At 34.0% G+C, this 15286-nt stretch overlaps 1 protein-coding gene across 2 annotated transcripts; it reads left to right on the forward strand.

Moving 5' to 3' along the window:
• Positions 1 to 13200: 13200 nt before the first annotated feature.
• Positions 13201 to 15027, forward strand: LOC135834683 (uncharacterized). 2 transcript variants are annotated; one of them, XM_065348630.1, is made up of 6 exons: positions 13201 to 13394; positions 13480 to 13582; positions 13766 to 13811; positions 14063 to 14145; positions 14265 to 14454; positions 14536 to 15027. In XM_065348630.1, exons 2-6 carry the CDS (start codon positions 13511 to 13513, stop codon positions 14625 to 14627), a joined length of 483 nt encoding a protein of 160 aa, XP_065204702.1. In that variant the 5' UTR covers positions 13201 to 13394; positions 13480 to 13510; the 3' UTR covers positions 14628 to 15027. The 2 variants fall into 2 exon arrangements, with proteins under 2 accessions (XP_065204702.1, XP_065204701.1); XM_065348629.1 differs by having other exon boundaries at positions 13203 to 13582.
• Positions 15028 to 15286: the final 259 nt, after the last annotated feature.

Consider the following 15286-nt stretch of genomic DNA (forward strand, 5'->3'; position numbering starts at 1 on the left):
CGCCAATTGAAGCAATGGTCAGGGCATCAGCTGGGAAGGTGGTGTATACAGTGTGTTGGGACATAAGGGGGTAATCTCATGTGATTTTCTGCCTTAAAAACCAACTATGAACTCACTGTAACATAGTAGCCTTCTAAGAAGCACAATAAAATCCTCCCACACTGATCAAAACAACAAGAAATCACGATTCTTTGTGTGAAATTGCTGCAAAACAGTGCCAGGGCGCATACAGCTCGGCTTATGACTAAAAAATTGAACGAATTGGGATGAGAAACACCAGAACACCTTCCTTGTAGTCTAGATTCGACACCTTGTTGATAATTATCAAATTGGACCATCGATAGAGGCACTGAGTAAACATTACTTCAAAGGTAATAATTGAGAAAAATCATTTTTGCGCAAATGGCCACTTGAAACGCCGCGAACTTTTTGCAAAAAAAAAATTACAAAGCTCCCAAAGAGGTGGCAAATGCACACACCATATGAGAGAGACTACCAAGAATAACTGTACAAAATTTTAGCTCTGTAGGTGGATAGCAAAATTTTTTATGAAAAAATTCCGGGTTATATTTGAACCACCCTCGTACCTACCTAATTTATGAGCTGAGTAGTATATGATGAGCTCAAATGAATTTATCGTTACATTCTTCATTTTTATATGTTAATTTTTTGTGTCTTAATTATGTACCTATCTATTTTTTGTATTTTAATTTTGTAAATACTCGTATATAATATGTATATATTGTAAATTCTACTAGTAAAAAGTGATACCTATCCCTTTGTTTTCTTTATCCATACTTTCACCAATTGTTTTCCTCCCAATATTTTTAAATAAAGTGTGGTTACCAGTACGTATTTTCTCAATTCATTTTTGACCTTCGACAGAAATTTACATCCTAAGTTTAAAACTGATCGATTTTTGTAAAATTTGATGAAACTTTTTAGGTATTTTGAAATTTTACAGATATTGATCAGTTTCGAAACTTTAAAGCTGTCAAAAGCCAGAGCTACGGACACATTGCAGTTTCGCTTAGAGTCTAGTTTTTTTCTGAACCATGAAGCAGAAAAAGAAAATGCCTGAATGATGCACTTATTTTTTTCAACTATGCCAATAAAAAACAAACTTGTTTTTCATAGTTATTCAAGTACTGTTTTATTGTAGGTAGGTACATACTTCAAATAATTTTATTAATTTTCATGTAAACTTACTGTGGTGTAAGTATAGCGAACGTTACAGATGAGTTGTATATTACTTATAAAAAATGAATTGCAAACTCTTAGTGGATTCTTTGGGATGATTTGTAAGAATCACTACGCGTAGGTAAGTATCTATATACTAATGGAAGTATAGTTTAAGGTAGTACATACTTATTACAAAAACGAATTAAGTAGAGGTACCTATACTAAGTACATATAGGTAAGTGTAAACCAGACTCGCATACGTTTGTCTGTCTGCCTACTTATTTGTGCGATTGCCTACGCTTTCAGCAGTAATAAAAAGTTGATGAAATTACTTGTTTGGAATCAGGCCAAAATTTAAAAAAAACGATGTCGTGATTTTTCAAATGATAAACGAAATGTTAATGAAAAAAAAATAGAAAGTAAATAAACGCATTTCTGCGTGTAAATTATTGGTAGGTAGGTATTAAAACAAAAAATGATAAATGGATGAGCGAAAAATTAATTTTGCAAGTTTATTTTCAAATAGGTATATTTAAGGTCAGGTACCGTGACGAAATCGAATAAATTGGAACACCTGTGCAGTTTGGGAGAATTTCAAGTTTTTTAGTTCGAGTCCAGAGCTGCTCAAAACAATTTCTAATCAATGGTTAGAAGGTGAAGGTCAAAATATGCATGTAAATTGAGGGGATTACAAATAAAAAAGTCTGCAGATTTTGGCCAAATTCAGCAAAGACCTTCGTTTTGAGTTGGAAGTTACTCAAAAATAATTTTAGCTCGAGAGTAGAAATGGGCCCTCAAAGTGATAGTATTTTCAAAAAAATCGTATTTTTTTGCTATACTGTCGTTATATCCAACCGGTTTTGGGGAAAATGGCTCAGTCACAGAAGGGCCACCATTTTTTTCAAAAATGCCTCCTCTCTGAGGGCCCGAATCTCGCTTCGATGAGCTTAAATTTTTCATAGCAAACTTTCAACTTGTGATGAGCAGGAATGCCTCCACTACGTATAGTAGTGCCTATTGTACTTACCACGTATCCTAGTCATTCTTAAAATAACTAGGTAGGTATCGTAGATATTAAAATATTACTTGTTTACCGCGTAAACTTCTTTTTTAACACGTTGAGATTTGAAGGTTACGAGGTGACAATTACCTACATTTCTCAGGTTTGCATAGGGCTCGTGTCTATACGAATCCTGGTTGATTCTCACTTGAGTTCTTATCTGCAGCCACGGTAGATCTTCTCGTCAACGACCAACTTTATGTCACCTATGGACCAGGCGCGGACTGGGTCAAAAGGGCCCACCGGGAAATCTCAAATGAGCATGGGTGCTGTGATCCCCCTGAGCATTTGATGAGTCCCCCCCCCTATTCTCAGTAAAACTTTACCCCCCCCCCCCCCCTCCATGATACTTTCACAAACATTTTTTCAACCAAATTGGCCAGAGATTGTTCGAACCATTTTTTAAAAACGAAAGTTGGAAACAAAAATGTTGAATAAATATTCAAGTGTGATTGAAATTTTTCATTATTGCAGTAGATATGCTTTTAAAATTTCTTGGGTTCATTTTTTCATTCTAGGAAATGTTCGAAAATTCGTGTTGTAAAATGCAAACCTGCCCGAGCGAAGCGAGGGCGAAAGCTGTGAAAAATTGACAATTCAAAATGTAAAACAAAGTCATTTTTTATTCAAAAAATTGATTTTCATAGCTTAAAAATTTTCGAAAATTACGTACCTAGCCACCTACATTATAAAGAAAGGGAGAATGATCTAGCGAGGGCGAAAGCCATGAAAAAGTTAATAATATGAGATGCAAAATAATACCATTCCTGATGATGTAGGTATGAACTTTGTTTTCATGGCTTCAAAATTTTTTATCTTTGGGAGAGCAGGCATATTGAATACCATAAAAGCCCGAGCGAAGCGAGGGCTGAAGCTTTTGAAAATTCGCAATTCTTCAAGAGTAAAACATCATTATTTTTGATGGGAGAAGTCAATTTTTTTCTCCTCTTACTTTAGTTAGAAGAAAGGAAAGTGATCTAGCCCAAGCGAAGCGAGGGCGAAAATTTTTGAATATTTATATTTCAAGGAGGAAAAATCAATGGTTTACCCAAGCGAAGCGAGGGAGAAAATTTTCTGAAAAAAGTGGTCCAAAAAACGGAAAAAGTCCATTTTTGCATGTTTTATTTTAAATTTTTGCTCGCGAGGGCCCATTGTCTACCCCAAGGGCCCATTTTTTTTGGAGGGGCCCACCGGGAAACTCCTGGTATCCCGGGAGGGCCAGTCCGCGCCTGCCTATGGACTATGTCCATCCTTGCACTTCGATTACCCTAATTCTTATTACCCGCTTGTTCGGTTAAATATGTGTAATTTTAACGTAAATTTGTGGTTCGTATCAAAGGGATCGACCCTTATTTCAGAATCTTGGATCACCTCTCATTATCCGGACATGAGAGTGTGATCTTGTCTTAACATGAACTTAGAGATTTTATTCATAATCATCGCTGGGCCTAGTATTGGTGAGCCCCTGAAGAGATGATTAACGTGAACAGTGTAAGTAAGGAAAAAAGCTTAAAACTTCGGAGTGTGTTCCTCCACCTAGATTAATTATAACTTTATCGTAATTAATTAAAAGACAGCGAGATGACGCAGTTTTGTCATATTCAACCTCATTACGCAATATAACTTTAATCAATAATTGTGATGCGCTCTGTGAAACAGGACCACAAGTCGGAAAAATCGAAATTGATTTTTTTTGCTTAATTATTAGAGGACTTCATTCCGAACATTTTGAGATAAAAATATCGAAAATTGGTTGAAAAATACCCGAGACACGGCGCCTCAAAGTTTTAATTTTGAAAAAATGTTTTTTGAGAAAAATCAGTTCAAAGTTTTTTTGCGTTTCCGAGCACATATTATTTTTTTACTTCAAAACCACTTTACATATCGATCTGAAATTTTAATATGTGTATCCTGGGTACCATGCGATGCTGTAAAAAAAATTACGTTATATGGATGGATGGTTCTGATATTATGCAAGGAATGCATAAATTCATTACTCACAAAAGTAGGAAAATAATGCAAGAAATTTGAAAAAAAATGTAAAAATGTGTAAAAAATGATAATTTTACAAAAACTCACAACTTGAAAACAGAAATGAGTGAAAAAAATTTTTTACAATTTTTGCCGGCAGCTGTACTCGAACCCGCGACCTCCGGCATGCCAAGCTGTCACCTCAGTCACCCAGTCACCAAAAACATTTTTAAAAATGGGTTTTCTAATGGTATACAACTAATTTTATTGTGAAACTAACATAAATATCAGGAAAGAGCAGAAAAACATCACCAAAATGTGATTACTGACTTGGGATCCTTTTTAAAAATCTGATAGGTAAGTATGCGCTTTTATAACACATAATTATTACGGACGAACTAACCAATATTTTGCGCTGAAAATTTGTACACAAGTTCTTAGAAGTGTGTTCTTTCAAAATATAACAAAACTTGAAAATTGATATTTGTCATCACAATTCGATTATTTTAATGTACTGAACAATTTTATTTTTTGACTTGTGGTCCTATTTCACAGAGCGCATCACAATTGATATTTATATGATTATTGAGCATTTTAATATTCTTTTGAGATACAGTAATTTGTTCTGCTGTATTCTCCCTTCTTTAGTCTTTTAACATGTAATGTATTTTCATGACCAATACAGGAGACATTACTATGTTCTTTCGAGTATTTATTTGGTACTTATACTTTCAATTTACAATGTACTTGGGTAAAGAAAGACCAAGAGCCTGTTCCCAGAGCTAGCCAGGTTCTTAGCAATTATTCCTTTCCTAAGGAATAATTTTTGGATTTTTTATATGAGCCGTTAGACGAAGATAAATACCTAACAGTAATTAGCTATTATTCTCACCACAGCCAGTCTTTCCAATCCCAATTATTACAAACTCAAAATTAAGGTTTTTTTGGGGGGGGGGTGGGTGTTTATAATTACTAGATTATTGCACCTTACGTGAGGAGGTTTATAAATTAAGTTTGCCAAGTCTTTTTGCTGAATTTAATCAAAATCCACCTTATGTTTTTTTTTTCGTGATCCACCCTCATGTACCTAAAATGTGAGCACGTCAGTATAAGGACGTCAAAGCCACAACAGCAAGATGTTAACAATAAGATATTCTCAGAAATGAGCTGCTTTCTTTCCTTGACGCCACTAAAGTTTACACCAAGTGGCAAGTCTAATTTATGCTTCATTTTCAACATTTTTTAATTTTTAATTAGTGCCTTCTCCCTGTACAAATTGAGTGACGAATGAAAACTGGTGACGATTTTTGAGAGTATGATATAATAAATACTATCTACGTCATTTTTCTTTGTAGACTGTAGCTTAACCTAAATGTACAACATGAATTTATCTACTACGAAGAAATACTACTAAGTACATATAGGTATACTCGTTATTAATTACATTCTCTCGAGATACAAATTTTTCAAAATCACATTCAGTGTTGTTTTACCACAATAGTTTACATCCCAAATGGTGTTTTTTTTTTGTTACCCAATAACGATTTATGAAGCATGTAAGAAAACTGAATCTCATGGCATATATTTCAAATTTTGGCTAGTTTTCAAGCACAAAATAAGTAATATATTTTCATCGCAACCTTTTATATTACTGTCCAGTTTTGCTTTTACATACTATAATCATAATAACACTCCCCAGACAATTTTTCCAAAACTAAAAGCTTCAGAACTGTTTCAAGACGTCACAAACGGATCTCAGAAGTAGACAATGCATAAGGTGTAAACCAAATTTTAGTTTTATGCCTCAATTTTATCAAATTTTGTCACGTTTGAGCTCATCTAAAATCCCCAGCTAAAGTTGACGATTCTGAATCACATTTTCAACAATTTCATAACCATTCGTTCTCACTTTTGAAGAAAAATAATCTCGAACACAAAAAGCCATTCTTTTTCACGAAAATACACATCCGACAACTGATTTTCAAAAACTCAACCCTCTTTCCCCTCAAAGACGGTCTCTTTCGACTCACATTTCACCTCATTAACATCACCTGCATCCGCAAACGATCCTCGTTTAACCAACCATTTTTTCAAAACTGTCTTCTTGAAACTAAACATGAAAAATATCAACGTACCGTGAAACGACCACATATGCAATAAAACCTCATACATGGGACCTTTACGATTAATCCTAGATGCGATTAGCAACATCATGTACAACACAATCGAGTACGCTATTTTAAAAAAGAACACCATTCGATAAGCCCAATCAGCCTTCGTTAGCTTATCCTCATCTTTCACACTTTTGGCGAATACGTAATAATAACACGCGCCCAAAAACTGAACCGACACAATCCCTGAAATCGTACAAATCGTCGCAAAAATAAACCAAAAATACGTATCCGGTTCATCGGGCGTTTTACACAATGTTAAATGAATATATCCTCGAACTTTCGGACACGGTGGATCTGGTTCGAGTACGTAAAACAGTAAACCAACCCCAGCTGGTAAAATCCAACCGATCACACACATCGATAGGTACATCATGTTGCTTTTGAACGTATTCTTATTCAAGGCGTGTTCTGCGCCAGGAGCTCGAATAATGATCCATAAATACCACGTTGCGATGACGATCCAGTAGGCTGACGATTGCAATAGATACCTGTAGACGGTGTATTTGAGAAAACAACTCTTATCCAGCATAGCTAGCGAGATTTCTTCGCGAAGATACATCATTAGTACGGTAGTGTAGTAAGAGTAGGTGATTTTATGCACCAGCATCGATATTATATCGCGATGGGCGTGCATCGTTAAGTAAACAATGATGCAGAATATGGAAAACCGTCGCAGCAAACACTGTATGCTGCTGATGACCTCCTGGTAGAATTGATTTTCGTCATCTTCTAGACCTCGATCTATTCCGCATAAATATATCAAATCTTTGTAACCAGTCTGGACAGAGTATTCGTCTGGAGTGATATTCATCATCGTGTGATCATCGACGAAGAAAATTTCGCCATTTTCACCCTCGGCGTAATCGACTCCTTTTTTCAAGAACCTGTTCCACCAACAATTGTATCCATCTTCGTCGTCTTCGTATTTGCAAATCGACGACTCGTTTCCAGCGTCGATATAAGTTTCTGGACAAAATGTTGCATTGGTGGCTCGATTGGGCTCCTTGTTCAGTTTTTTGATCGCTTCTTGCAAATTGAAAATATTACTGTATGTGCCATCGTCGAAAGAACATTCATCGTTGGGTTTCGTTTTGTTAGAGTTGCATTGGAAATTACGATGAGGAAAGTCGAAGCAAAAAGGTAGACGAGGTGGACGATGAGTCAGCATTGGCTCCTTGAATACTTTTTTCGTTCTTTTTGGTACAACGAGTACTCTGTAGGGGGAGAATTTATACCTGAGTCCGGTTTCACTGAACGAAACCAGTTCTTTGGTTTGTTCGTTCGTCGCCAAATTGGCCAGCAGAGATGTATGCCCGGAAATAGGATAATAATTTTCTATATTTGTCGAATCCGAGATATTGGCATTTGTTTCATTGATAAGTTGATAATGAAAATACGGTGGAAATTGATAAAATTCCTTCACATCGTGGCAAATGGCGCAATAAACGTTGAAGTACAGCTTACTTTTGTACGTGTAGTCCAAAGCCAAAGTGAATAGAAATATATCTTCGAGTATTGAGGTGTAATTTTGGACACTCGACGTTTCACATTTCTTTTTTATGGTCGAATTCACGTTGTAATCATTCGGACACGTTGATACTGTTTTTATATAAGCTAGTTCAAAATTCACTCGCGAATCGAACTCGCGAATTAACACCTGCGTGCATTTAGACGATTCGAGATCGTCGGAATGAACGAAATACTCGTCCGATGAACGAACTAATACGATCACGAATAACAAAACAAACGTGGGTTTCGATTTAGAAACCATTTTTATACGAAGATGAGATGCACATTGCACAAGTCAACGAACGACTGATGTAGATACTCGTTTGAATTCGTATCGCATTTGTTTATAGGTACCTACTTAAATTTGTACGAGAACGTTGCATTTTAAGATTAGGTATATCTATCCAAAAAACATGAATAAAAAAAGCTAGTAAATTTTTAACATACAAATCTCTCGACGACGAGTTTAACTAGATGCTGTCGAAAAAGTTGACAAGTTCCTACGTATAATTTTTATACTTACGGTCGACGATGAATTACTAATTTCTCAATCTTGGTTTTTGGCTGAGACAAAGTAGGGCTACGACAAAGTTGATGATACTAATAATAAATATTCTATATTGCGGTTTATACTCTTGATGAATGGAGAAAACGTGATCTACGATGTTGGGAGATGATTTACTCGCATCAACGATTATTAAATAAGCCTGACGTTGTTTTCTAGGGTTTATGTGTTTAACATGATATACTTAAGTATTACTTAGGTACCTATGTAATGTACATATAACTGAATAAATCTCTTCCATCACTGTTAAATTGTTTCGTCAGACTTTCAGCTTGTACTTTTGATATTTTCATTAGACCTACTAATTAAATCTTAAATGCTTGTAAAAAGCTTAGATATAAAGGGCTTGGGTATTTAAATGATCTACCTACGTGCAAGTTCATGATTAGTCGTCCTGTGTTTGTGTAGCCTGTATATTTTGGGTCACTATACGACCAAAGACTGCAGAAATATGTAAATAATTAGGCGAACGTGGGAAGATAATAACAGATGCAAATTTTATACATTTCATTTTAAAAATATTATAAAAAATCCGAATTATTTTGATTTTTGATAAATATACGAGTACATACCTACCTACCTATGTATAAAGTTCTGACAAATGAAATTGGAAAAAAAAACTTTTCGACCAGTGAACTACTTATCAGCGAAAATATCCGAGGCTAAAAGTGCATTTTGTTGAATTTTTGAAAATCAAAGACCCAAAAATGAGAGAAAATCAAAATTTTACTGAATCGACCTCGAAAACTGAAATTTGGTATGTGAGTACCAGGTACCTACCTACCTACCTACCTGTGGATGACCGAAAAAAAGGTCAATCGATGTTGACCAAATTCATCAGAAGCCTTCATTTTGAGTTTAAAACCGTTCAGAAGAAATTCTCATGGTCGGGGAGTCCGCATAATGATCTATTGCACCCCCTCCCCGGTCGATCCTCCGGGACAACTTTTTTCTTAAAGGGGGTTGATCGACAGGTCAGCCGAAATCTCAGATCTAGCGTTCAAACATTTTAATCCATACAAAGGGAGATCGAAAGGTCAGGCAACAATTTATCATCTGTCAAAATTTCAAAAGCTCAAGTGCTTTTTTCGATTTTTGGTGAATTTAAAAAAATTAAATTTAGGCCATAAATGAGGGAAAAAATCAAAAGTTTACCAAATTGACCAAGAAAGCTGAAATTCAAGATATATCCTATTTTTCAGCCTGTCAAATCGATTGGAAACTGTTTCAAACCGTTTTGAGCAGTTCTGGAGCCTCCAGCGGATTTTTGAAACTCGAAATTTCCCAAAATGTCATCAAATGAAGATGAATAGACGAAATTCATTCTGGGAATTAATTTCAATACGCTACGAAGTTGACTGCAGGTGGATTTCAAACCGTTTTGAGCAGTTCTGGAGCCTCCAGCAGATTTTTGAAACTCGAAATTCCCAAAAAATTTCATCAAATGAAGATGGAAAGCCAAAATTTATTTTGGGAACTAATTTCAGTACGCTACAAAGTCGACTGTAGGTGGATTTTAAGTTGTTTTGGAGCCTCCAGCGACTTTTTGAGAATTACCGGAGTCTCCACCAGATTTTTGAAACTTGAAATTCCCACAACATTTTAAGTCGACTTCGTATAGCGTATTGAAATTAGTTTTCATAATGAATTTCGGCTTTCTATCTCCATTTGATGAAATTTTGGGAAATTTCAAGTTACAAAAATCTACTGGAGGCTCCAGTAATTTTCAAGAAGTCACTGGAGGCTCCAAAACAACTTAAAATCCACCTGGAGTCGACTTTGTAGCGTACTGAAATTAATTCCCAAAATGAATTTTGGCTTTCCATCTTCATTTGATGAAATTTTTTGGGAATTTCGAGTTTCAAAAATCTGCTGGATGCTCCAGAACTGCTCAAAACGGTTTGAAACAGTTTCCAATCGATTTGGCATGTCGAAAATAGGGTACATCCCAAAGTTCAGCTTTCTTGATCAATTTGGTAAAATTTTGATTTTCCCCCCTCATTTTTGGCCTAAATTTGATTTTCAAAAATTCTCCAAATTTCGAAAAATGCACTTTAGCACTTGAAATTTTGACAGGTGATAAATTTTTGCCTGATCTTTTGATTTATCTTTGCACGGTTTAGAAAATTTCGTGCAAGTCCTTTTTTGAAACGCAAAATCTGCGATTTGGGCTGACCTGTCAATCTAAATGGCCGCCATTTTGTAAGTAGGGCCACTTTTTTTTCAGGACAGTGGCTAGAAATGTTCCTTAGCAGTGGATTGACGGGGGGGGTGCAATAGATCCGTATGCGGGCTCCCCGACCACCAAGACCAAATTTAGGATTCTGTTGAACGATTGAAAAATTGAAAATAGCTTAATTTTGGCCTTTGGGTAAAATCATGTCTTGAAAATTTTTTCTTCGCATATATTTCGCATTAATTTACCAAAATATTGAAATATATCATTTCTGAAACTGGTGAAATATTTTAGGATGCAGTGGTGCCAATTTTTTTGACCATTATTACCAATTTCAAAAGAAAACCAAAACAAAACAAAACAGAAAAATAGCCAAAAACTTGACAAAATTTTTTCAATTTTTCAAGTTGTCCGTAAGTTTTGAAATTTGGGAACCCGGTGGAAAAGTGATGGCATAATAATTTAGAGACCCAAAATGAAGACCCTCACAACTTTCTTAAACCTCCCCCTCTCCACTTTTCTAAAAAAAAATCATTGCGAGCTTTGCTATTTGTTTTTTTTTGCTGCAAGTTATAATTATATGTAGAGCTTAGAAATCCAAAAATTGTGGTTTCATTTTGGAATTGAGTGAATTTTTTTTTCTATGATAATATATTTTTATATCAGAAGCCGAACGATGAACCAGTAATACGATTGCAAATTGATTTTTCAAAAATATGCACTCATAACCGATTGGCAATTATTTATGTTTTCAGGTAGTTGAGTAGCCTAACTTGCTCCTTGTACATATTTCTAGCCAAAGTTACGCAGATGAGGCTGCCTATATCTTGAAAGTTGAAGGAACTAGCGCAGACTAATGAAAAATATATTAAAAATAATTTTTCGCGATAAAAATGAATTAATTATTAAAAAATTGTGATTTGAGAAGATGTCGAAAAACAGACAGTAGCCATGTTGAAAAGAGAAAAAAATTATTCATTGCTACTTTTTTCCTGAAATTGTGGTTAATTTGGACAAATAATTTTATGACGTTTTTGGAAAGCTGGATGAATTTCTAAAATGTCTCTGAAGGCTCCAGAATGGCTTTAAACTACTTTTAATCTACTTGGCATGTTGTAATTAGGGTAAATGTAAGGCCACTATTGCTTTCCAACTTCGTATTAAAGTTATAAAATAATCTGCTAGAGAATCCGGCATTATTCAAAACCATTTCAACTTATTTGAGATTGATTTGGTGGGTCAATAAAAACCTAAACACTTTACTTCAGCTTTCTAGGTCAATTTGGTAAAATTCTGATTTTTCCATATTTTTATCCCAAATATTCTTCAAAAATTGTCCAAAAATTGAAAAATGAACTTCAACGCATGAAATTTCAGTTACTTAATTATAAATTTTTACAAGCTCTTTCAATCTAGTTATGTCCAGTTCAAAAATTTCTCTACCAATTGGGATACTTCCCTTGTGAGTATGGGGTAAAAAATTCAGAAAAAAATCAATAGTGGAATAAATGGGTTGTATGTTCAAAATGAATCAAATCTTGTTCTGTTTAATTTTTGGCTGAGGTCAAAATTGAAGAAGCTACGCGACATTTTAAAGTCTAAGTAATTTTTTAAAAGTTGAGTAACCCCTGAAATTTCTCATACTTTGAGTGTTGCGAAGCTCCTGCAATTTTGACCCAGGCCAAAAACTGATAAGAACAAGATTTGATTAATTTTGAACATACAATCTATTTCCTCTACATATAGAGTTTTTCTCCTGATTTTTTTTGGTTATTATTATTAAAAATGTGGTCGTACCCCGCTTTGATTTTCAAGTTATGTAAAAATTTATAAGGACAAGATTTGTCCATTTTTCAAAGTACTCTCAGTTCTCACCATCAAAATGTTCATTTTATCTGTTTTTTTTTATTGAAGTCATTTTGCCCCTTCAATTTTCAAGATAGGCAACTTGTTTATCTTACGTTTTTTTTACTCCCACCCAGTTATTTAAATCCAAATCTGAAGTTTGTACCACCACTCCCCAATCACCCTGTTAGTTCAATTGGCATTTTGTGTTTGAATTCGAAAAAGAGTTCCAAGTTCAAACATTTTGAAGAACTGGTAATTTTTTATTTTATTTTTCCACAATTTAAAGTACTCTCCCTCCCCTCCACAGTTTCCAAAGTAAGTATTTTTCATAAAAACTGAATATTAAGATGAATAAGTTGAACCTACCCTATTGAGTTAATTTTATACATGGGCAAAGTATCATTTGGAATATTGGCCTTTATCGCCTCCTGTTGATAATATTGACATTGAAAAAAAAAAAACTTATACAAAAAAAACAACAATCACATTAAAATGTACCTGATAACTTACAATTTGTTTCATTTTAATCGTTTACCATAATTATGTTCAGTACCTATACTCGTTCTTCTTCTACACAAGTTTACTTTATATGGGTAGATTTGCATATTTTTAATCATTAGTGTTATCAAAACAAACATTATTCACGTACGTAAATAAATACTCGTAGGTACCTAGTCAATATTAATGATTTTTTGTGCCATACTAGATTCTTGTTCTATGTATACCTACTTGTATATTGGACATAGAACTGTAAATATGTATACGTGTGATATTAGGTATTTCATATTGATGAATCATGTCGTTTATATCAAATCTGAAGTGTAAAGTAATTTGTAATATGGAAATTTTATCACTACAGAGCTAAATGTGATTTCGTTAGTTATGGTTTCGTATACAGAGATATCATGAGTAAGCTTCATTACAAACGTACAAGCATAGTGTAGTGGCCGGTATCATTTCAAACTCGGTTATTTCTTGGTTTTTGTTTTTATAGATTTTATAAATTGAAAAATATTTGTTGAAAAATGTTGTTTTGCTGTAGTACAAATTTGCGGGTATTGAGACCGTACAGTTACATAGCGTTGATTATTACATTGGTGAGTTGAGTTGTTTTATTTAATTGATTTTTCAACGAATTGATAATGATTACAGAAAAGTCCTCTGATAACGTAGCGATACCTACTTGATAAAATTATTTATAGGCAAACCTATCTATGTACCTATTTACGTGCTTTATTGTAGTTGTACATAAATGTTCATGCTCTTTGTGTTTTTTTCAGCTTTTCCATATTTTTGAGATCGTTGAACTTGGGCAGAGCTTCGGAAGTAAGTACCTACCACATAGTTTGTACTATGCAAAAAATAAGTTTTAAAAATTTGCTATCATTATAAGTAAGATAGGAAAAAGTAAGAAATTGATTCTTATGATCTCGAAATTGAATAAAAATTGTCATTTTGTTTTAGTTCTGTATTGAAATGAATTCATAACATGGGTACCTACTACAAAGTAGAGTTATGTAGATTTGGTGTATGCAAAATAGGCTATAGTAATAATTTTGATCTCGTATCTATTGCAGGAGAAAAATGGACAATTATTTTACTCTTATGTCATATGATGGTGGCATTTTCCACTATACCTGCATTCAGAGGAGTTCTTACGGTAGGTACCTATATCAACTTTTTCACAACAAGGATATCTGCACTTTGATGTAAATTATAAACAGCTTGTAATTCGTGAATAATTTTCTCAATTTTTTATTTATTTTTTTTTCACTGCAGAAAGAAGATAAACCTTTGATAACACATTTAGTACTCGCAGTATTCGGATTTTTCCCAATCATCGTTGATATCATCTTGGTTTTAGCCAACAATGTAAAAATATTCTCGTTTGATGCGTCATTTATTGAAAAAATATACGGAGCAGAAGATACTAGACTTATCATAGCACTTATTTTGATATTGCTGCTTGGTAAGCTGTGATATAATTTTTTTCCCTTCAATTTATTAGGTATTATTCATCGCAGCTAGCTAATTTTTAAACTATTTTCAGTTATAAAATCTGACTTTACCGTGGCCATTTATAATTACTTTCATGAATTACGAAGAAGTAATCCCACGTCGACGAATTATACTCGTTTGTAAACCAACGATACATTGTAATATTTTTTTATCATCATTGTTAGCTGCTTATACCGTGCACTGAAACGATTGTGGTATGATTTTGTGTTCCTAGAATTGTATCTGCTATTTATTTTTTTTTACCAGACGTGAGACATTGAATTATAATTAGACCTGTAACTTTTTTGTACCGATTTGTGATACGTACAATTTTCTATAAATTGAAATAGGTACAAGTAGATATGTATTAGGTGCCTATACTTACTGTAAATAATTGTAATGTTTTTAATGTGATATTACGTGCAAAAAATCTCTTTTCTACATCTAATTTTATACATGCTTGTGATATGTACAAGATTGTATCTATGTTGTATCATGATTACGCCGAATGTGTTTCTGAATTTGCAATTTATTTTTAAATCTCCTCTTTTTACTATTTATTTAATTCATCATAGGTACCTATCTAATGAGGTATTTGTTTAATTTCATCTTACTCGTACAGGGTGCCCAGAAATATCGAGAACCCCTAAAAAAGTTTTCTCTCTAATGTTTCGGTTGATCACACTGAATGATAATAATGATAGCACATGATTGGTTGTTATAGACTATGGTGATAACATTGCACCAATCATATGCATCTATTTCACGTTGCCAACCTATATTTTTAATTTCTGGGCACCCTG

This window comes from Planococcus citri, chromosome 2 (genome assembly GCF_950023065.1).
Source record: "Planococcus citri chromosome 2, ihPlaCitr1.1, whole genome shotgun sequence".
Lineage (NCBI taxonomy): Eukaryota > Metazoa > Arthropoda > Insecta > Hemiptera > Pseudococcidae > Planococcus > Planococcus citri.